General features: G+C 46.0%; 1 protein-coding gene across 1 annotated transcript in view; it reads right to left on the minus strand.

Annotated features, from left to right (window-relative positions):
- Positions 1 to 9,505: 9,505 nt before the first annotated feature.
- The window catches only part of LOC122941910 (zinc finger protein 3 homolog), a 41,020-nt gene continuing 25,516 nt past the window's right edge, over positions 9,506 to 25,009 (minus strand). Inside the window, exon 3 of the mRNA XM_044299408.1 lies at positions 9,506 to 11,892. Within this exon, the coding sequence (XP_044155343.1) occupies positions 10,448 to 11,892 (1,445 nt within the window). The 3' untranslated portion in view covers positions 9,506 to 10,447. The remainder of the gene's footprint in view (positions 11,893 to 25,009) is intronic.

The raw sequence follows: 25,009 nt of genomic DNA on the forward strand, positions 1-25,009 counted from the left end.
TCCCCCTCGGACAGGCGAGCAAACCCCAGCTGCATGGGTTCACCCCCAGACAAGTCATCCCCAGGAGGCGTGGGAGGAGAGGGAGGCACGGGTGGGACAGCAAACGTAGGCGCCAATCTGTTAGAAGGCCTCCGCAGGCTCTCCTTAAAGGAAGGTCTCTCCCTGAGTCTGGTGTCAATCAAAATCAGGAAAGAAATAAGAGACTCGAGCTCCACTGGTAGGTCCTTAGCTGCAACCTCATCCTTCAAGGCATCCGAGAGACCATGAGAGAAAGCAGCGACCAGAGCCTCATTATTCCAGCCCACCTCTGCTGCCAGGGTACGAAACTCAATGGCGTATTCAGCTACGGATCGTGAACCCTGTCTGATGGACATAAGGAGCTTCGCAGCAGAGGCAGCACGAGCCGGCACATCGAATACCTTCCGAAGAGAAGCAACAAAACCGGAAAACTCGGCAACCACCGGATTGTTGTTCTCCCATAAAGGGCTGGCCCAGGCCAAGGCCTTGTCCGAGAGCAGCGAGATCAAGAAGCCCACCTTTGATCTCTCAGTAGGAAAGGCATGTGGCAGCAACTCGAAGTAAATGCCCACCTGGTTAAGGAAACCTCGGCACTGAGTTGGCTCTCCCCCAAAGCGCTGTGGAAGGGGGGCAGAACCGGTCATACCCCGAAACACCGCAGGCGCAGCAACAGGTGTCGGGGTAGACTCTGGCGCAACAACCGGAGCGGCAGTAGGAGCGGGCCCAGGAGCGACAACCGACCCATCGGCAACGGAAGCTAAATGAGCCGTGCGTTCAAGCAGGGTTTGCAACGCCAAAGCGAACCGACCCAACAGGTGATCCTGCTGATCAAGTCTGGCAACCAGCGTAGGTAGCGAGGATGGCCCTGTACCGTCAGAATTCATGGCTTGGTCCTAATGTCATGGAACCATGAACCAGACGTACAACAAGAGATAAGTGGAAATAAGAAGCCTTTATTGAAAATCAAGCTGTAAGGCAAAAGTCCAAACGGATGGCTAAACCGAAGCAGGGTCTTGCGAAGCCAGAGGTCAGGAACCAGAAGGGTAGTCAGACGAAGCCTGGATCAGGAACCAGCAGGGTAGTCAGACGAAGCCTGGATCAGGAACCAGCAGGGTAGTCAGACGAAGCCTGGATCAGGAACCAGCAGGGTAGTCAGACGAAGCCAGGATCAGGAACCAGAAGCAGCAGCAGTCTTAGAAGCATGTGAACACAGGAGGACCAAGCAAGGAACTGAAGCCACAGACCTCCTATATATATGAGCTAGGCATCCAGCTCCTCCCAGTGGGAAGGAGAAGCCGCAGGGTGGGAGGCTACAAAAAACCCAGAAACCAAGATGGCCGCCAGCACATGTCAAACGAAGGAGGACAGCAAGAAGGTAAGACCATGACAATAACGGACCTGCCTCGTTCCTCGGGGAAGACTGTGATTCTGGTGGTGGTTGTGGACCGTTTTAGCAAAATGGTGCATTTCATCCCTTTTCCTGGTTTGCCCAATGCTAAGACGCTGGCGCAGGCATTTATTGATCACATTGTCAAATTGCAAGGTATTCCTTCAGACATAGTCTCTGATAGGGGCACGCAGTTTGTTTCCAGATTCTGGAAGGCTTTCTGTTCTCGCTTGGGGGTTCGGTTGTCATTCTCTTCTGCTTTCCACCCGCAGTCGAATGGCCAGACAGAGCGCGTCAATCAGAATCTGGAGACATATCTGCGCTGTTTTGTGGCGGAGAATCCGGATTGGTCGTCAGGAGTCCTCTGATAAGTCACCATTTTTTGGTGCATATGGGTTTCATCCGCAGTTTGGGACTTTCTCGGGAGAGGGGTCTTCTGGTTTACCTGATGAGGACAGATTCTCCTCGCCTTTGTCTTCTATTTGGCAAAAGATTCAGGATAATCTAAAGAGCATGAGTGAGAGATATAAGCGTGTGGCAGATAAGAGACGTGTGCCTGGTCCGGACCTGAATGTTGGTGATCTGGTGTGGTTGTCTACCAAGAATATCAAATTGAAGGTTCCCTCCTGGAAGTTGGGTCCTAGGTTTATTGGGCCTTACAAAATCCTGTCTGTCATCAATCCTGTTGCCTACCGTCTTGATCTTCCTCAGACTTGGAAGATCCATAATGTTTTTCATAAGTCCTTATTGAAACCTTATGTTCAACCCATTGTACCCTCGCCTTTGCCTCCTCCTCCGATTATGGTTGATAGGAATCTTGAATTTCAGGTCTCTAGGATTGTGGATTCTCGTCTAGTCCGCGGTTCTCTCCAGTACCTCATTCATTGGGAGGGTTATGGTCCTGAGGAGAGGATGTGGGTCCCAGTGACGGACATTAAGGCCACTCGTCTCATCAGGGCTTTCCATAGGTCCCATCCTGAGAAGGTGGGCTCTGAGTGTCCGGAGTCCACTCGTAGAGGGAGGGGTACTGTCACAACCAGACAGCTGAGAAGCTCTGACAGAAGCCTTTCAGAACCTCCTCCTTGAGTTTCCTTTGTTTTGAATTTCAGTTCCTCATCTCGTTAGCCTCTCTCAGCTGTCATGTAGTTGGACTGATTGCATCCCTTTAAATTCCTCCCCATAATGCATTAGTGTGCGACTTATACAATTTCCTGGAGTGTGTGTGCATGCTGATCCTATCTTCCAGCCTTCTACAAGATAAGTGCTGTACATTTATTTGTGATTTTCTGTTTGCTGGATCCCAGGTGACCCTGACTCCCTCCGTGTCTAGTGTAGGGAGCCGGTGGTCGTGTCCCCTCACTATTGTAGGGTGTTCAGGTGGTATATAGTGAAGGTACGTGGATATGCGATCATCCACCATTGGGATTTTCGCATAGGCTGAGCAGACAGGGAGAGAGCCAGGTCTTATGCAGGGGTCTCCCTTTTGTTCCTTAGTTTTGGATCCAGTGAGTCATATATTCATTTTGCATGGTCTTGTTTCCTGTACACCTTCCGTGACATATTGATTGCCTATCCCCAATATAAGTCTAGTACACAGCCTGCTTTCCCTACCTACTTGCAGTACAAGCCCTAGATAGCTAGATGGCAACTGGTTGACAGTCCCTACGCTATATAAGTGCAGAGACAGACTGACAAATAAAGACAGACAAACACAATACAGGGTAGTACGTAAATCGGTCAGTACTAGTCAGTCTATGCAGTATCAAATGAGAAGCAAAGAGTAATCAGAAGATAACCCGAGATAAGAACCAAACAAGTAAAAGAGAGAGGAGAGAAGACAAGCAGGTGCGAGAAGCATGAACAATCCAAATAAGCACAGGAATAAGAACCAGGAACACAGCTAGTGAGTCAAAAACTATCACTGGCACTGATATATGGCCAGGAAGGGATTTAAATAGAGCACCGAGTCCCAGGATCAGAACCTAATAGGTCCATTGACTCAGTGCTCCATTAGTACTCAGTAATAGAGCAGCTGAGCAATCAGCCCATCGTTAATCTCCCATAGCACACGCCTGTTGCGGGAGAAACAGAGCATTGCATCCTTTTACTAAAGATGAAGTCACACCGCTGGAGACTGGACAAGCAAGTTTCTCACAACAGGTGAAAATTTTATTTATTTCACAAATAATTCATTTTAAAAAGTGTTTACTTTGTACAAAAAGTGCTCCAGATAAAAAAAAATGACCTAGGGGCCTTTGGCTTCTAAATGAAGAAATTACTATTGAGCGAAGCGTGTTTCAGATGCTTCAACCAAAGTCGCTTTGTTCAAAACTTTGGAATAATACTGTACATAGATTAATCTCCATACAGTATTAGAATGTATAGGTGGAGGGGCGAATCTGCACGCCAACTGAAATGGCTGCCTAAGCGCTCGGCTCCTGCCTGCACCTCCACTACTTGGCTACCAACAACCGCACGAATGGACATATGGGAATAAAACCGCACCTCGCAGGTCTTCTCCTCCAACCCAATCCTCCTCACCGCCCAGGACGCTGCAAGATGCGCTGCGCAACAAGGAGCCTCCCACCATTGCTCCCCTCTATCCCAACATAGCGCTCGTGCGGGAGCACAGGAGATCACAGGGGAGGGAAGAAATCAACCACCCACCATCAGTGAGGTGGGCCAGCCGCTCAGGGACCCTGTATACCAGAGAACCGGCTTAGAGCTCTCCTCTGCAGCAAGGGAAGGTACTGTGCCCTCACCCATACCACAGACCCCAGCCTTTTTATGCTCCCCTGGAAGACCACATGTGGACCCTTCTGGAGATCCTAGGCCTGCCCCCCTGGAGGGTATCCCACCTGCCCTTGTCACTAAGTGCAGCAGGCCCACACTCTATACAGATACATGGGCTAGCTCACCCAGCCCTCCCCGCTGGCTGCAATATCCTCCTCTGCGGCTCCTGACCCACCACACCCATGGGAAACATACCTCAGCCAATTCCCTACAAAAGAGAATTTTAGGCTGCTCATATCTGAAGTTAAATTTCCGCTGTCTGCACCGATATTAAGCATATTGTCGACCGTGAAAATGCACGATGACACCAGACAATATATCTCCACCCTACACAAGTCTGTTACAGCCAAAACGGCGGCTCTCAGTGAGATGGGTCGGCACCTGGAGGACCTTGACAATAGGGGTCATAGAAATAATATCAGGGTCCGGGGTCTACCGGAGGCAACTGGAGACGAATACCTCTGTCACACTGGAGGCTATTTTTAATATGATCCTTGGAGAGCCTCCCTTGCACAAGATTAAATTGGACAGAGCCCAAAGAGCACTCAACCCCAAGGTTACCGCTGCTTGACTATACCCTTAAAGAGTCCATCATGGCGAAGGCCCGGACCCTACACAATTTTGAATTTGATTGTGCCCTCGTACAGCTTTTTCCTGGCCTCTCCTGGCTTACCCTGCAAAAAAGGAGACCACTACATCCTCTCCTTACATTGCTCCGAGACAGTCAGATACCATACTGCTGAGGATTTCCATTTGCCTTGTCAGCGCACTAACAGGGAAAGACAGCAACCCTTCGCTCCTTCCCGGACCTGTAGCCTTTCTGTGAGATGTTGTGACTTCCTGTACCAGAAATGACGGAATGGGAGATTGAACACACCGTTCTTCCACCACCTTGGGTATGGTTGCAGGTGGAAAGGAAGATAAGAGCAGAACCAAACGGGGGCCCATCCTAATCTCCATCAGAACATGGACCAACAGACGGATTGGATACGGCATAATCCCCAATGCAAGTCAGTGGGGACAGATCTGTTTTCAATCTGTCACAATAGAAAAGAGATCCGTCCTCCATTGACTTTCAATGGAGTTCATGACGGATCCGTTTTGGAAATGTTAAAGATAACGCAACCAGATCCGTTCATAACAGATGCAGAAGGTTGTTCTCTGCCGGATCCAGCAAAAACACTAGAGTGAAAGTAGCCTTATGCAATAAAAATCACATTTTTTTTAATGCTGCTTCCCCCAAACTCCTCCTTATCCTTCCTCCTTCACAGCTTCGTAGTCTCTGAACCAACGAGCGCTAGTGGGTATGCTTCTCACGCAAAATCATAATCTTGAACATCACATGGAACATATGATAAGGCCCGACCTGGGTTTTGCTCCTGCTTCGTCTGGGGTGTTTCACTTTCACTTTTGGGTATGGGCAATATTTATTACCATGTCACATCCTCTCAAATGCCCTTATAACATTTCTTCATTATTATGGGCCTGTATTCAGTATTGCTCAATCATTGAAATACTAATATGCGTATACTGTATGTAAAACACTCATAAATAAAATAAAGTAAAACAACGATCAAAACTTTCTCTTCGTTTAGGCTACTTTCACACTTGCGGCAGGACGGAACATGCTGTTCATCCTGTTGGATCCGTCCGTCTGTTATTTTGCCATGCCGCCGCTCCGTCCCCATTGCCTATAATGGGGACGGGGCGGAGCTCAGACGCAGTACGGCAGTTCGCGGCTGCCAGACTAAAAAGTCGGAAATGCAGGACTTTTAGTCCGGAGCTCCGCCCTGTCCCCATTATAGTCAATAGGGACGGAGCGGCGGTCCGGCAAAATAGCGGAAGGACGGATCCGACAGGGTGAACAGCCTATCGGATCTGTCCTGCCGCAAGTGTGAAAGTAGCCTTACATGTTCACCTGACTATGAACAAAATTAGCAGTTCTGTGCAAAGCGATACTCCTAAACAGATCAATGATGTGGGTATTGAGGACAGCAATCAGAGCCCCTAGTGTTCTGCAGTTAGGGAAGATGCTGAGACAGGATACTCTGCCAGACTGCATGAGTGACCAGAAAAAGACGCTGAGACGGGATACTCGGCCACAGACCCTGGGACTCCAGCCTTTAGCCAGGTTACCAGCCTTCTGAGAGAGATGGACAGCTAGCTCAGGTCTTTCCTTAGCAAACCCTCAAACCCTTCTGTCAGGGAGGAGACTGGAGAAGACAACCCTATGCCTTGCCTGTATTTTTTTGCACCTACTAGTAAAGAAACACTCTGGTTTACTGCAGACCCTGACTCTATGGACTTAATTCCCATTGGGGTGCATCTTACCATCCCTTCTGGAGAGCAGCAACACAAGGCAACACTTTGACGGAGTCTGGGGGATACAGAGTTGCAGCGCTACTGCAGTGCCAGGTATCAGACCCTCAAACTCATCCAATCTGATAGTTATGGCCTATCCTGATAGTAGGCTATCAAGAAAACCCCTTTAATGACATATGCATTTATTTAGAGCATGTGGTGATTTAATGGACCAATCTTAAAGGGGTTGTCTGGGTTCAGAGCTGAACAGACATATCCCCTTCTTCATCCAGGCAGTCCCTCTGAGGGAAGCATCAGACATTTATCGCACAGGACAAGGGCTTTTTCTGCAGATCCGGTGACGTTACAGGGTTTCTGCTAGGCGGAGGCTTCTGCCTAGCAGCTTTGCAGGTGACATCACTGGCACTAATGGACAGGCTTTACATAACACTTTTTTTTTATTATTATGTTTTTCAGAGATTTATTTTCTTTTTTAATTCAAACTCAAGCTCTATATTCTTTAAATATGCAGATTGACACCAAAATACAACGGTTAAAATTGGTTCCTGTTTTGGTCATATTGATAGATTTTAGTTTTTTTTTTGTTTCATGCAAAAAGAGAAACTATGCAGACATTTTTTTCTAATTTATTCTTACTTGTATTTTATTATATAGTTTGATATTTTAAAAATATATTTTGGCAGGTGGGACAGTTACACATCACTGATCATCCAAATGTGACAAGTCACGCTTCTGCACCAAAACAGCCCTGCCTGGCAAGGTAGAAACCACTATGTGCACAAAACAAGCAATCACCGACAGAATATATTAAGGGGCAGCATCCAAAACCATCCATAGAAAAAGTAAAGGATCACTACCCCCTCTCTCCATCCAAGGTATGGTCAATACTTCTACAAGTATATGTAGAACTGTAACTGCGCCCATGGAGTTCATGAACAGCCTGAATATTAGAGATCCTCAAAGTAAAACATATCATCTCCGTATCACCATACAATAATAGGAATGAAAATAGTCATAGGAAACAAAATGATCAAAAATGCAATATATCCAATAAAAATATTTTATATCAAGTCTTCAGCCAGAATTCTGGAGGACTCGGATCTGTATTTAGGCATCAGGGTTGGCAAGAAGAGGTCAAATTGGCATTATACGCTAATGACCTATTAACATTTATGTCCAATTCTCAACAACATCTGTGCCCCTTGATGGATTACCCCCACATCAGTCAAACAACATATAACTTGGGACTAAAAATAGGAAAACTTCCTAGCTCATTGTACAATTTAAACTATCCGCCACTCATAGGGAAGATAGTGGCGGAACTAAAGCAATGGCACACACTTCCTTTGTCATTTCTAGGACGATGCCATTTGATCAAAATGATGAGTTTCTCCAAATTGCTATATCCTCTTCAAACTCTCCCAATACTGTTAAAACATACAGATGTAAACACACTCAATAAAGCGGTCACTAAATTCATATGGTCGAGGAAGCGTCCCCGGATATCCCTACAAAAACTGATGCTATGGAAGCCTGAGGGAGGAGTGAAGTTTCCAAACACACAGGGATACATTGCTTGCCTAATGAGACAGATTATGGACTGGCTTTCATGACACAGATCACATCTCCAACAAAGATCTGGAACAAAACCTAGTGGCTCCTTGGGGCCTGGTGTCTTGCCCACATTCCAACTTGGCTGCTCTTCCCCTCAGAGGTCAAGTACTGATAAGAGATACAGTGGTATCATGGAAAGTCATCAGGAAAGCATTCAGACTTCCCCACTCAATCTAAAAAAAATGCCGCTTTGGAATCATCCTGAGTTTCCTGAAGGGAAACATGCAAGATTATCTGAGGACTGGAAATCCAGAGGGATAGTTAGGGCAGTACATCTGATGCACGTGGAGGAGAAACAAAAAGGTTGTCTCCGCGGGACTAAAGGAAAAATACCAACTCCAATACCAGACTCTCACTTTCTTCATATAATGCAAGTGCTAGGATTTTGGAGGCACAAAGTTCGTGACTTATCCAAAAAAGCACCCACAAACACCTTTGATAATATTGTGGGAAGCTCTCCATGAATAGTATCACTTTTGGACCTTTACAGAGCCATGTCCGAAAACTTCACGAAAAGTTTTACCATCCAAGCTTTTCTACAAATCAGTGAAAAAATCCTTGAAGGGTGCGCAAAAGTTCGCTCCTGTGTCATAAATGAGAGATGGTGGAATCTTACTTCAAAATGATGCATAATGCCATATATGGCTTTAACTTTTCAGCCTCTTCCAGGTTCCCAGATCGCATCATTTATTGTCCCAAATTTCACCTATTATTTTGGCTAAAAGGACCTAGGAATTTTAGTGAACAGCAAACTAAGCTGTAAAAACTAGTGTCAGGCAGCTGCTGCCAAGGCCAATAAGATAATAGGTTGCATCAAAGGGGCTAATGCCCGTGATGAGAGAATAGTTCTACCACTTTACAAATCAGACCACACATGGAGTATTGTGTACAGTTCATGGGCTCCTGTGAACAAGGCAGACATATCAGAGCTGGAGAGGATTCAGAGGAGGGCATCTAAAGTAGTAACTGGAATGGGGCAACTACAGTACCCTGAAAGATTATCAAAATTAGGGTTATTCACTTTTGAAAAAAGACAACTGAGGGGAGATCTAATAACTATGTATAAATATATAATCTATTTATCCCCAGGACTGTGACTGTGATGAGGGGACATCCTCTGCGTCTGGAGGAAAGAAGGTTTGTACACAAACATAGAAGAGGATTCTTTATGATAAGAGTAGTGAGACTATGGAACTGATGATGATGGCGAGTTCACTAAAAGAGTTCAAGAGGGGCCTGGATGTATTTCTGGAGCGTAATAATATTACAGGCTATAGCTACTAGAGATGGGTCGTTGATCGGGAGTTATTCTGATTGGAGTCGGGAAGGAATTTTTTTCCCCTCTTAAGTGGGGAAAATTGGCTTCTACCTCACAGGTGTTTTTTTTTTCCTTTCTCTGGATCATCTTGCAGGATAACAGGCCGAACTGGATGGACAATTGTATATTTTCGGCCTTATATACTATGTAACTATGTACCAAGTGGTATACCTATCACTAACACTTCTATTCCACTAGCACCTCAAGTTCTTCTTTTATTTTGGATAAATCATTCCCTAGGATCTGATTTACCCTTGCTCTTTACTCTTTCTCCAAATGTAAAAAGCCAGCTTCAGATTTTTGGCATGGCATATGGTCATGCCGTCAGGTCTCAAAATTTTGGGAAAGTCTGATAGTATGTCAGGACATACTGGTCGATCAACCTCCCCCTCAAACATTGTTGTTTTACTATATTCGCTTTCCAACACACCAAGCTACTCGCCCTCAAAATGTTCCTCTCTTCCTCCACTCAATATTGCTGGTGGCCAAAAGAGTAGTATTACACCACTGGCTCTCCAGCTTAATGCCAGACGTATCAACAGTGATTTCACAACTGAAGATACAGTTCTGTATGATCAGATCGAGGCAAAAAGGCACAAAAAGAGCTCTGCTACTAAATTCTTTCGAAAATGGAAGACTTTTCTGACCACACATTTCATCCTCTCTGAAATAGTCAAACCATTTCAGTATACCTCCTGGTACATTATCTCCTCTTTATAAAAGGTACTTTGAGCGCTCTTCAAACTTAACCTTCCCTTTCCCTCCCCTTTTTATGTTTTTTCTTTTATCATACTATTATTATATTTTATAATATGCTGATTGCTAGAAACCCATTTTTATCAGTTGCTTCATGATATAGATGGACTATTTCAAACAATGTATAATTCCAGAAATCTTGTTATAATTCCCTCCCCTTTTTTATTTCTGTCCCTGTTTTAAAAATGTAAAATGTTTCAATAAAAAGAATAAAAAAACAAAACACATAAGGGAGGTCACTAAAGGGCTAAGCATGGAGATGGCTTCTCTCTGTGAGTTTTTTTATGTGTAACAAGAGTTGATTTCTGCTTAAAACATTTTCCACATTCTGAGCATGAAAATGGCTTCTCACCAGTGTGATTTCTCTGATGCATAACAAGAGCCGATAGCTGCTTAAAACATTCACTGCATTCTGAACATGGATATGGCGTCTCTCCTGTGTGAATTCTCTGATGCGTAACAAGAGCTTGTTTATGCTTAAAACATTTCCCACATTCTGAGCATGAAAATGGCTTCTCTCCTGTGTGAGTTCTCTGATGTACAACAAGATATGAATTATTGCTAAAACATTTCCCACATTCTGAACATGAAAATGGCTTTTCCCCGGTGTGAACTCTCTGATGTACAACAAGAGCCAATTTATGCTTAAAACAATTTCCACATTCTGAACATGAAAATGGCCTCTCTTCTCTGTGAGTTTTTTGATGTGTAACAAGAGTTGATTTCTGCTTAAAACATTTTCCACAATCTGAGCATGAAAATGGCTTCTCCCCTGTGTGATCTCTCTGATGGAAAACAAGAGTCGATAGCCGCTTAAAACATTCACTGCATTCTGAACATGGATATGGCTTCTCTCCTGTGTGAATTCTCTGATGCGTAACAAGAGCTTGTTTATGCTTAAAACATTTCCCACATTCTGAGCATGAAAATGGCTTCTCTCCTGTGTGAGTTCTCTGATGTACAACAAGATATGAATTATTGCTAAAACATTTCCCACATTCTGAACATGAAAATGGCCTCTCTTCTCTGTGAGTTTTTTGATGTGTAACAAGAGCCGATTTCTGCTTAAAACATTTCCCACATTCTGAACATGAAAATGGCTTTTCCCCGGTGTGAACTCTCTGATGTACAACAAGAGCCAATTTATGCTTAAAACATTTTCCACATTCTGAACATGAAAATGGCCTCTCTTCTCTGTGAGTTTTTTGATGTGTAACAAGAGCTGATTTCTGCTTAAAACATTTCCCACATTCTGAACATGAAAATGGCTTTTCCCCGGTGTGAACTCTCTGATGTACAACAAGATGTGATTTCTGAGAAAAACGCTTACTACATTCTGAGCATGAAAATGGCTTCTCTCCTCTGTGAATTCTCTGGTGTTTAACAAGAGATGAATTATTGGTAAAACATTTTCCACATTCTGAACATGAAAATGTCTTCTCTCTTACATAAGCTGTTGGATGTTTAGCACCTCTGCTGTGACTTGTATTCTGTGTTACAGTCTGTGATGAATCAGAAGATCGGACCTGTTTAAAAGAATCAAATGATGCATTGTTGCTGAGATTGGATGAAAATATATCTTGGATATTGGCATGCTCTTCAAATGTATCTCGTGTGATACCACGTTCATCTACTTCAAAATCCGAAGATACCAGATGTTTCTCTAAGTTCCTGGTACAGTCATCTGCCAAGAACAAAAGACATTTTATTATTGATGAATAATATACCAAAATATTCTATTGAAATTTTATTACATTTCAGTATAAAAAAATCCACATAAAAGGTATGGCACAAAATACAAGAATTAACTGACTAAAACAGTGGTGGCCAAAAAGATCACAATCTAATAGTAGACCGAGGGGCATAACAAGGCCAGGTTGGCACCCATCATGAGTAGAGTTGAGCGAACACCTGGATGTTCGGGTTTGAGAAGTTCGGCCGAACTTCCCGGAAATGTTCGGGTTCGGGATCCGAACCCGATCCGAACTTCGTCCCGAACCCGAATGCCATTGAAGTCAATGGGGACCTGAACTTTTCGGCACTAAAAAGGCTGTAAAACAGCCCAGGAAAGGGCTAGAGGGCTGCAAAAGGCAGCAACATGTAGGTAAATCCCCTGCAAACAAATGTGGATAGCGAAATTAATAAAAATAAAATAAATAAAAATTAACCAATATCAATTGGAGAGAGGTCCCATAACAGAGAATCTGGCTTCACGTCACCCACCACTGGAACAGTCCATTCTCAGATATTTAGGCCCCGGCACCCAGGCAGAGGAGAGAGGTCCCGTAACAGAGAATCAGTCTGCATGTCATAGCAGAGAATCATGCTTCACGTCACCCAACATTGGAACAGTCCATTGGCATATATTTAGGCCCAGGCAGAGGAGAGAGGTCCCGTAACAGAGAATCTGGCTTCATGTCAGCAGAGAATCAGTTTGCATGTCATAGCAGAGAATCAGTCTTCACGTCAGCCACCACTGCAACAGTCCATTGTCATATATTTAGGGCCAGGCACCCAGGCAGAGGAGAGAGGTCCCATAACAGAGAATCTGGGTTCATGTCAGCAGAGAATCAGTCTGAATGTCATAGAAGAGAATCAGGCTTCACGTCAGCCACCACTGTAACAGTCCATTGTCATATATTTAGGCCCAGGCATCCAGACAGAGGAGAGGTTCATTCAACTTTGGGTAGCCTCGCAATATAATGGTAAAATGAAAATAAAAATAGGATTGAATGAGGAAGTGCCCTGGAGTACAATAATATATGGTTAAGGGGAGGTAGTTAATGTCTAATCTGCACAAGGGATGGACAGGTCCTGTGGGATCCATGCCTGGTTCATTTTTATGAACGTCAGCTTGTCCACATTGGCTGTAGACAGACGGCTGCGTTTGTCTGTAATGACGGCCCCTGCCGTGCTGAATACACGTTCAGACAAAACGCTGGCCGCCAGGCAGGCCAGCACCTCCAAGGCATAAAAGGCTAGCTCTGGCCACGTGGACAATTTAGAGACCCAGAAGTTGAATGGGGCCGAACCATCAGTCAGTACGTGGAGGGGTGTGCACACGTACTGTTCCACCATGTTAGTGAAATGTTGCCTCCTGCTAACACGTTGCGTATCAGGTGGTGGTGCAGTTAGCTGTGGCGTGTTGACAAAACTTTTCCACATCTCTGCCATGCTAACCCTGCCCTCAGAGGAGCTGGCCGTGACACAGCTGCCTTGGCGACCTCTTGCTCCTCCTCTGCCATTGACCTTGGGCTTCCACTTGTTCCCCTGTGACATTTGGGAATGCTCACAGTAGCGCGTCTACCAACGTGCGCTTGTACTCGCGCATCTTCCTATCACGCTCCAGTGCAGGAAGTAAGGTGGACACATTGTCTTTGTAGCGTGGATCCAGCAGGGTGGCAACCCAGTAGTCCGCACACGTTAAAATGTGGGCAACTCTGCTGTCGTTGCCCAGGCACTACAGCATGTAGTCGCTCATGTGTGCCAGGCTGCCCAGGGGTAAGGACAAGCTGTCCTCTCTGGGAGGCGTATCGTCATCGTCCTGCGTTTCCCCCCAGCCACGCACCAGTGATGGGCCCGAGCTGCGTTGGGTGCCACCCTGCTGTGACCATGCTTCATCCTCATCCTCCTCCACCTCCTCCTCATCCTCATAGTCCTCCAGTAGTGGGCCCTGGCTGGCCACATTTGTACCTGGCCTCTGCTGTTGCAAAAAACCTCCCTCTGAGTCACTTTGAAGAGACTGGCCTGAAAGTGCTAAAAATGACCCCTCTTCCGCCTCCTCCTCGGCCACCTCCTCTTCCATCATCGCCCTAAGTGTTTTCTCAAGGAGACATAGAAGTGGTATTGTAACGCTGATAACGGCGTCATCGCCACTGGCCATGTTGGTGGAGTACTCGAAACAGCGCAACAGGGCACACAGGTCTCGCATGGAGGCCCAGTCATTGGTGGTGAAGTGGTGCTGTTCCGCAGTGCGACTGACCCGTGCGTGCTGCAGCTGAAACTCCACTATGGCCTGCTGCTGCTCGCACAGTCTGTCCAGCATGTGCAAGGTGGAGTTCCACCTGGTAGGCACGTCACATATGAGGCAGTGAGCGGGAAGACCGAAGTTACGCTGTAGAGCAGACAGGCGAGCAGCGGCAGGATGTGAACGCCGGAGGCGTGAACAGACGGCCCGCACTTTATGCAGCAGCTCTGACATGTCGGGGTAGTTGTGAATGAACTTCTGCACCACCAAAGTCAGCACATGCGCCAAGCAAGGGATGTGCGTCAAACTGGCTAGTCCCAGAGCTGCAACGAGATTTCGCCCATTATCGCACACCACCAGGCCGGGCTTGAGGCTCACCGGCAGCAACCACTCGTCGGTAGTGAAGGTGTGTGGCTGACTGGATGAGCAGGTGGAAGAAGAGGAGGAGGAAGCTGAGTAGGAGGAGGTGGCAACAGGAGGCAAAGAATGTTGCCCTGCGATCCTTGGTGGCGAAAGGACGTGCGCCAAACAGCTCTCCGCCTGGGGCCCAGCTGCCACTACATTTACCCAGTGTGCAGTTAGGGAGATATAGCGTCCCTGGCCGTGCTTACTGGTCCAGGTATCTGTTGTTAGGTGGACCTTGCCACAGATGGCGTTGCGCAGTGCACACTTGATTTTATCGGATACTTGGTTGTGCAGGGAAGGCACGGCTCTCTTGGAGAAGTAGTGCCGGCTGGGAACAACATACTGTGGGACAGCAAGCGACATAAGCGACATGAGCTGTTTGAAGCTGTCTGTGTCCACCAGCCTAAATGACAGCATTTCATAGGCCAGTAGTTTAGAAATGCTGGCATTCAGGGCCAGGGATCGAGGGTGGCTAGGTGGGAATTTACGCTTTCTCTCAAATGTTTGTGAGATGGAGAGCTGAACGCTGCCGTGTGACATGGTTGAGATGCTTGGTGACGGAGGTGGTGGTGTTGGTGGTACATCCCCTGTTTGCAGGTGCCAACGTTCCTCCAGAGGTGGAGGAAGAGGCCGAGGCGGCGGCAGCAGAAGAGGCCGAGGCGGCAGCAGCAGAAGAGGTAGCAGGGGGAGCCTGAGTGACTTCCTTGTTTTTAAGGTGTTTACTCGACTGCAGTTCATGCTTTGCATGCAGGTGCCTGGTCATGCAGGTTGTGCTAAGGTTCAGAACGTTAATGCTTCGCTTCAGGCAAACCACTCGGGTCTTGTCGTCAGCACATTGTTTGAAGAAGTGCCATGCCAGGGAACTCCTTGAAGCTGCCTTTGGGGTGCCCGGTCCCAGATGGCGGCGGTCAGTAGCAGGCGGAGTCTCTTGGCGGCGGGTGTTCTGCTTTTGCCCACTGCTCCCTCTTTTGCTACGCTGTTGGCTCGGTCTCACCACTGCCTCTTCCTCCGAACTGTGAAAGTCAGTGGCACGACCTTCATTCCATGTGGGGTCTAGGACCTCATCGTCCCCTGCATCGTCTTCCACCCAGTCTTCCTCCCTGACCTCCTGTTCAGTCTGCACACTGCAGAAAGACGCAGCAGTTGGCACCTGTGTTTCGTCATCATCAGAGACATGCTGAGGTGGTATTCCCATGTCCTCATCATCAGGAAACATAAGTGGTTGTGCGTCAGTGCATTCTATGTCTTCCACCGCTGGGGAAGGGCTAGGTGGATGCCCTTGGGAAACCCTGCCAGCGGAGTCTTCAAACAGCATAAGAGACTGCTGCATAACTTGCGGCTCAGACAGTTTCCCTGGTATGCATGGGGGTGATGTGACAGACTGATGGGCTTGGTTTTCAGGTGCCATCTGTGCGCTTTCTGCAGAAGACTGGGTGGGAGATAATGTGAACGTGCTGGATCCACTGTCGGCCACCCAATTGACTAATGCCTGTACCTGCTCAGGCCTTACCATCCTTAGAACGGCATTGGGCCCCACCATATATCGCTGTAAATTCTGGCGGCTACTGGGACCTGAGGTAGTTGGTACACTAGGACGTGTGGCTGTGGCAGAACGGCCACGTCCTCTCCCAGCACCAGAGGGTCCACTAACACCACCACGACCATGTCCGCGTCCTTTACTAGATGTTTTCCTCATTGTTATCGTTCACCACAACAATAAAAATATTATTTGGCCCAATGTATTGAATTCAAATTCAGGCCTTTTTTTAAAGACACCTAACACTATCTGGCTATCTATTTAGGTACCGTATTACACTAATACAGGCACAGCAATAACGACAGATTTGGATGACTATAAATTTGAGGCCTATTATTTAGGCGCTGGGTGACAGGTATACGTTTACAGACAGAATTAGACTGGGATATGCACAGTAGCGTGTGTGTGAAGTTATTGAGAATGACCCCATCTGCACCTTGAATCTAATATTCCCTTTTAGGGATAAATTTAAAGTAGGCCTGATACAGCAGAAACCACTAATTTAGAGAATTGCTAAATTGGGAATTGTATTTCAACCCAGAACAAAAACTGTGCTTTGACGGACACTAAATAACTTGCCCAGCCACAGCAATAACCACAGATTTAGCAGACTACAAATTTGAGGCCTATTATTTAAGCGCTGGGTGACAGGTATACGTTTACGGACAGAATTAGACTGGGATATGGCCAAAAAATAACCACACTATTGAGGGTTAAATGCACTTGGTGTGACAGCTTGACCAACCACACTATTGAGGGTTAAATGCACTTGGTGACAGGCTCAGCTTGCCCCTGATGTAGTATATGGCCAAAAAATAACCAGACTATTGATGGTTAAATGCACTTGGTGTGACAGCTTGACCCTGATGTTGGATTTAGCCAAAAAACTTGTTGGCAGCTTGTGCTGGCGCACCACAAGACACAAAATGGCCGCCGATCACCCCAGAAAAAAGTGACTGAAAAACGCTCTGGGCAGCCTAAAAACAGTGAGCAATTCAATAGCAGCAGTTCAATCATCCATAGCTGCAGATCGATCTCTGAATGAAGTCTTTTGGAGGAGTTAATCACTGCCTAATCTCGCCCTAACGTCGCAGCTGCAACCTCTCCCTATACTGATCAGAGCAGAGTGACGTGCGGCGCTACGTGACTCCAGCTTAAATAGAGGATGGGTCACATGCTGCACTGGCCAATCACAGCCATGCCAATAGTAGGCATGGCTGTGATGGCCTCTTGGGGCAAGTAGTATGACGCTTGTTGATTGGCTGCTTTGCAGTCTTTCAAAATGCGCCAAGAAAGCGATGAACACCGAACCCGAACCCGGACTTTTACGAAAATGTCCGGGTTCGGGTCCGTGTCACGGACACCCCAAAATTCGGTACGAACTATACATTCGGGTTCGCTCATCCTTAATCATGAGCAAATTCCCTGCAACCTCCACCCAATCAGTAATTTTAAATACATATAAATAAAACATTTCCTAGCACTGGACAAGAGGCGCTGAATGTCCCCTTAGTTTCCCACACCATAGTTATCTACCCTAAGAGTCCCTTTCACAGTAGAATTCCTGTTTAGTGTATTCAGAAGAATGCCCCCTTGATGTCTCCAAAAAAGGTACTTATGCCCCCTTAGTGCCCCCACACAATAGTTATGCCCCTTACAATAATACTTCTCCTTAGTGGCCCGACAGCTATGCCCCCTTTGGGCACCTCCTGCAGTAGTACTGTCCCTTAGTGCCCCCCTTTATATCAGTGAAGCTCCTATACTATGAATAAAATTAATAAAGTAATACCGAGCACATCATGCTCTTCCCAGCAGCAGACATGATGTGATGACGTCATCTCTCCTGCTGAGCTGAGGAGAGTGCACAGGCCGGGGGATTATCTCAGGTCTGTGCGCTCTCCCTCTCAGCCCAGCAGGTGCAATGACATCACTGTATCACACCTGCTGCTGGGGAGAGTGCAGGCCGGGGAATGAGACCTGGACTATAATGGATGACAGATACAGCAGCTGGACTCGGAGGGAGGGAGTAGAATGGACAGTAGGAAGCACAGTCCTGTCACTCTCAAGTAAACAAACTGGAAGGCGCGCTCCATAAAATCATCTTTTTTTTCGTGGATTAATATTAAGGGCCTGCGATTCAGATATAAACACCATCCAATGATAATGAAGAATTCTATCACTACAGATGAACTATTTCTTGAAATTTATTTCAGGTGTAATTCTGATGAATCAATCAGAAGAGTCAATTAGGGAATGTTAAATAATATGTGATCCAGTATTACTTGGTGTTTAATGTAGAAGATTTATTATACTGCACACGGACACCATTTATACTGATACAAAAGGGCGATGGAAGGTCCCACCAGATACCAACGGCCATCTGACCAATGATTGCTCATAAAATCTGTCAGATAATCTGTTGGTGTAAATGCATCTTTAGATTTAAACAGCAGATCTTGATGGCTTGCTTGCCCAAATGCATTCAGCATGGCAGAACATTCCTCAGACCATCATTAACCCCTTAGTGACCAGCCTGTTTTGGGCCTTACTGCCCAAGGGTGGTTCTTCCTTTTTTAATTGTCGCGTTCCTTATAATTTTTTGTATTTTTTTTTCAGGGATCGATCGATTAGCGGTTTGGCCGATATTATCGGCCGATATTCATGTTTTTGCAAGTTATCGGTATCTAAACTACCGATACCACCGATAATGCTTATGGCGCCCGCCGCATGTGCCCGTCCGAAGTCTGAGTCCGGCCATGTCTTTCGGCTGCCATTGCCAACTATCGCGGGAGTACAGGAGAGACTACGCTTGTGGGCGTGCCTGCCTGCAACGTGCCGAACGGAACTCCATAGCAGACGCTGACGTCATTGGAGGAGGTCAGTGTGTAGGGCAGAGGCGAGAACCAGAGTGCCTGCGTCTGCCACCATTACAGTCTAGACTCTATACAGTTGTGCCATGGTAAAATAAATACGTGTGCCGTCATAGTTTGTTACCTACAATCTGAATCACCTTATATACCTCAGGCTTATATACTATTATACAGTGTGTTATATCATGTATTCTATACCTCGACCGTGCTACATCATACACAGTGCCACATTATATAGTATGTAATTGTATTGTAATGTGTGCATGATGTAGTATGAGGTATATATGATACATATACAGGGAGTGCAGAATTATTAGGCAAATGAGTATTTTGACCACATCATCCTCTTTATGCATGTTGTCTTACTCCAAGCTGTATAGGCTCGAAAGCCTACTACCAATTAAGCATATTAGGTGATGTGCATCTCTGTAATGAGAAGGGGTGTGGTCTAATGACATCAACACCCTATATCAGGTGTGCATAATTATTAGGCAACTTCCTTTCCTTTGGCAAAATGGGTCAAAAGAAGGACTTGACAGGCTCAGAAAAGTCAAAAATAGTGAGATATCTTGCAGAGGGATGCAGCACTCTTAAAATTGCAAAGCTTCTGAAGCGTGATCATCGAACAATCAAGTGTTTCATTCAAAATAGTCAACAGGGTCGCAAGAAGCGTGTGGAAAAACTAAGGTGCAAAATAACTGCCCATGAACTGAGAAAAGTCAAGCGTGCAGCTGCCAAGATGCCACTTGCCACCAGTTTGGCCATATTTCAGAGCTGCAACATCACTGGAGTGCCCAAAAGCACAAGATGTGCAATACTCAGAGACATGGCCAAGGTAAGAAAGGCTGAAAGACGACCACCACTGAACAAGACACACAAGCTGAAACGTCAAGACTGGGCCAAGAAATATCTCAAGACTGATTTTTCTAAGCTTTTATGGACTGATGAAATGAGAGTGAGTCTTGATGGGCCAGATGGCTGGATTGGTAAAGGGCAGAGAGCTCCAGTCCGACTCAGACGCCAGCAAGGTGGAGGTGGAGTACTGGTTTGGGCTGGTATCATCAAAGATGAGCTTGTGGGGCCTTTTCGGGTTGAGGATGGAGTCAAGCTCAACTCCCAGTCCTACTGCCAGTTTCTGGAAGACACCTTCTTCAAGCAGTGGTACAGGAAGAAGTCTGCATCCTTCAAGAAAAACATGATTTTCATGCAGGACAATGCTCCATCACACGCATCCAAGTACTCCACAGCGTGGCTGGCAAGAAAGGGTATAAAAGAAGAAAATCTAATGACATGGCCTACTTGTTCACCTGATCTGAACTCCATTGAGAACCTGTGGTCCATCATCAAATGTGAGATTTAGGCCTCTTTCACACTACAGTATTTTGCGTTCCGTATACGGTCCGTTTTTTGCGTTCCGTATACGGTCCGTATACGGAACCATTCATTTCAATGGTTCCGCAAAAAAACGGAATGTGTTCCGTATGCATTCCGTTTCCGTATTTCCGTTTTTCCGTTCCGTTGAAAAGATAGAACATGTCCTATATTTGGCCGCAAATCACAGTCCGTGGCTCCATTCAAGTCAATGGGTCCGCAAAAAAAAACGGAACACATACGGAAATGCATCCGTATGTCTTCCGTATCCGTTCCGTTTTTTGCGGAAGCATCTATTGAAAATGTTATGCCCAGCCCAATTTTTAATATGAAATTACTGTATACTGTATATGCCATACGGAAAAACGGAACGGAACAACGGAACCACAACGGAAGCAAAAAACGGAACAACGGATCCGTGAAAAACGGAACGCAAAACACTGAATTCAACATACTGTAGTGTGAAAGAGGCCTTACAAGGAGGAAAAACAGCACACCTCTCTGAAAGTGTCTGGGAGGCTGTGGTTGCTGCTGCACGCAATGTTGATGGTGAACAGATCAAAACACTGACAGAATCCATGGATGGCAGGCTTTTGAGTGTCCTTGCAAAGAAAGGTGGCTATATTGGTCACTGATTTGTTTTTTGTTTTGTTTTTGAATGTCAGAAATGTATATTTGTGAATGTTGAGATGTTATATTGGTTTCACTGGTAAAAATAAATAATTGAAATGGGTATATATTTGTTTTTTGTTAAGTTGCCTAATAATTATGCACAGTAATAGTCACCTGCACACACAGATATCCCCCTAAAATAGCTAAAACTATAAACAAACTAAAAAGTACTTCCAAAAATATTTAGCTTTGATATTAATGAGTTTTTTGGGTTCATTGAGAACATGGTTGTTGTTCAATAATAAAATAAATCCTCAAAAATACAACTTGCCTAATAATTCTACACTCCCTGTAACACACTGTATATGTGTTATATGAGGTATATAACACAGTATATGATAGTATACTATTATCAGGTATATAAGGACTCTAAGGAGTGCATGATAAAAGTATGACCGAGGTATATGATATATAACACTGTATATGTGTAATATAATGAGGTATATAAGGACTCCTTATATACCTCATTATATTACACACATACAGTGTGTTATATTATATCATATACCTCGCTCATACGTCATCATACACTCCTTAGAGTCCTTATATACCTGATAATAGTATACATATACATAACATATACTGTGTTATATATACCTCATGCTATTATACATATATACAGTGTGTTATATATGTATTATAATATTATATACCTCATACTACATCATACACGCATTACAATTACATACTATAATGTGTGTATGATGTAGTATGAATATGAGGTATATAATACACACGGTATATGTATAATAGTATGAGGTATATATATAACACACATTATACACTAACCTAAAGAATTATTAGGAACACCATACTAATACAGTGTTGGACCCCCTTTTGCCTTCAGAACTGCCTTAATTCTACGTGGCATTGATTCAACAAGGTGCTGATAGCATTCTTTAGAAATGTTGGCCCATATTGATAGGATAGCATCTTGCAGTTGATGGAGATTTGAGGGATGCACATCCAGGGTACAAAGCTCCTGTTCCACCACATTCCAAAGATGCTCTATTGGGTTGAGATCTGGTGACTGTGGGGGCCATTTTAGTACAGTGAACTCATGGTCATGTTCAAGAAACCAATTTGAAATGATTCAAGCTTTGTTACATGGTGCATTATCCTGCTGGAAGTAGCCATCAGAGGATGGGTACATGGTGGTCATGAAGGAATGGACATGGTCAGAAACAATGATCAGGTAGCCCGTGGCATTTAAACGATGGCCAATTGGCACTAAGGGGCCTAAAGTGTGCCCAGAAAACATCCCCCACACCATTACACCACCACCACCAGCCTGCACAGTGGTAACAAGGCATGATGGATACATGTTCTCATTCTGTTTACGCCAAATTCAGACTCTACCATTTGAATGTCTCAACAGAAATCGAGACTCATCAGACCAGGCAAAAAATTTTCAGTCTTCAACAGTCCAATTTTGGTGAGCTCGTGCAAATTGTAGCCTCTTTTTCCTATTTGTAGTGGAGATGAGTGGTACCCGGAGGGGTCTTCTGCTGTTGTAGCCCATCCGCCTCAAGGTTGTGCGTGTTGTGGCTTCACAAATGCTTTGCTGCATACCTTGGTTGTAACGAGTGGTTATTTCAGTCAACGCTGCTCTTCTATCAGCTTGAATCAGTCGGTCCATTCTCCTCTGATCTCTAGCATCAACAAGGCATTTTCGCCCACAGGACTACCGCATACTGGATGTTTTTCCCTTTTCACACCATTCTTTGTAAACCCTAGAAATGATTGTGCGTGAAAATCCCAGTAACTGAGCAGATTGTGAAATACTCAGACCGGCCCGTCTGGCACCAACAACCATGCCACGGTCAAAATAGCTTAAACCACCTTTCTTTCCCATTCTGACATTCAGTTTGGAGTTCAGGAGATTGTCTTGACCAGGACCACAACCCTACATGCGTTGAAGCAACTGCCATGTGATTGGTTGACTAGATAATCGCATTAATGAGAAATAGAACAGGTGTTCCTAATAATTCTTTAGGTGAGTGTATATTATGTATACTATTATCAGGTATATAAGGACTCTAAGGAGCGTATGATGTAGTTATGAGCGAGGTATTATACACTGTATATGTGTAATATGAGGTATGTATAAGGCCTCATGTACACGACCTTGGTGTGTTTTGCAGTCCACAAATCGCGGATCCGCAAAACACGGATGGCGTCCATGCACGTTCTGCAATTTGCGGAATGGCACGGACACTCAGCCTTTAATATAACTGCCTATTCTTGTCCGCAAAGCGCAGAAAATAGGACAGGTTATATAGTTAAGGCTGCAGCGCAGCCTGTAATTGTGGGAGGCCGGCACTCACCTCCTCTCCAGCCTGACGTTCCAGCGGCGTGCAGTACAGTCCGGTCCTGAGCTGTGGCCTCCTCCCTTCCGGGTCCGCCCCTCAGCTTCCTCCTGCTGCTTCTCCAGCGTTCGGCTCTCCTCAGCTCCCGGCGTCAAGGACACCACACGTGCAGTGCGCTCCGGTCCTCAGCTGTGGCCTCCTCACTTCCAGGTCTGCCCCTCAGCTTCCTCCTGCTGCGTCTCCAGCGTCGGCCTTCTTTCGCTCCCGGCATCTCAAGGTATGTCTAGCGCAGCTCCTGCCTGCCACCTCACGCTGCCTGGGTGAATCGGCCGCCAGGGTCTCGCTTCTTGTGTTGTTCACGAATATTCGAGTTGCGAATTTTACTCGCGAATATCGGCACTTCGAGAATTCGCGAATATTTAGATTATCGCAAAATATATTCGTATTTGCGAATATTCGATTTTTGCGAGAATACTAGTTCAGTTTTTATGCAAAAATTTGTATGCAAATTTTCGCAATCACTACTCGCTTCCCGCATCTGTCTGGTCTGAATGCCTGTCCCTTACCCTCCCTCATCTTTTTTCTGTCTGCCCCCCTCTGTCCACTGGGGCTTGGTCTTTTCTCTGCTTCCCTGGAGGTACTTGCGTGTCTCTGGGGCTATTGTCGCGCGTTCCCATAGTCTGGTGGGGCGCACAACAATAAACGCACGCTTGTTCTGAGGCTGCACCTGTTGGACGCCTGCGGCTTGCGCCTACAGAACACAACATGAATGCTCAGGTCCTAACCCATCGGGCCGTCCCCCAGCTGCAGCATGTGTTTCCTCCAGCCACTGCGGAGTCTTGTTCCATGCTCCGAGTATGTCGGCCTCCGCAGTCGCTAGTTCATGTCTCTGGGCCTCATCTCTGGTTGTCCTTTTTCTATCACACCACCTTTTTCCATTACACCACGGCCCTCGGTCTCTCCGAGTGTTCCGCATCACAGCATTCTCGCCTTATTTTCTGTCATGGCTTATTCTTCCCGGGTCCCCGGGCTCTCTCCCTCGCGGTGTTCGTCCTGTCTCAAGCCTTGGATCGCCCAGGGTCGTCTCTTTTCCGGTTCGCCCGGTTCGCGTGTTTGTCTCCTGGATCGCCCAGGTCCCTTCCCTAGTTCGCCTGGGGTTCTTCTATCTCCTGGATCGCCCAGGTCTCTTCCCTAGTTCGCCTGGGGTTCTTCTTTCTCCTGGATCGCCCAGGTTTCTACCCTGGTTCGCCTGGGGTTCTTTTTCTTTCTCCTGGATCGCCCAGGTCTCTACCCTAGTTCGCCCGGGGTTCCTCCTTCCTCCTGGATCGCCCAGCTCTGTTTTTCAGTTCTCAGTTACCTGGTCTCTCTGCTATTCACGGGTGTGGGTTGTCCATGCTTCTTGCTTCCAGTCGGCTGTCCCTTGTACCCCTGGGTCCTGTCTCAGGCTCTCCCATCTCCTGGGCCAGTCTGGTTGACTGCTCCTCTTCTGGCGTCTTACCTGTCTTCGCTTCCTTTGGGGGTTCGCCTCCCATCTCGCTTCCCAGCTGTCGCTCACCTGGTCCTCATATGCATTATCTTCAGATCGCAGGTTCGGTCCGTTTTTTCGGCTCGCGTCAGTCAAAGGTTTTAAAATCTTTCCTAAGGTAAGTTCAGGTCTTGTTCGGTCCCTC

This window comes from Bufo gargarizans, chromosome 6, assembly GCF_014858855.1.
Source record: "Bufo gargarizans isolate SCDJY-AF-19 chromosome 6, ASM1485885v1, whole genome shotgun sequence".
Classification (NCBI taxonomy): domain Eukaryota; kingdom Metazoa; phylum Chordata; class Amphibia; order Anura; family Bufonidae; genus Bufo; species Bufo gargarizans.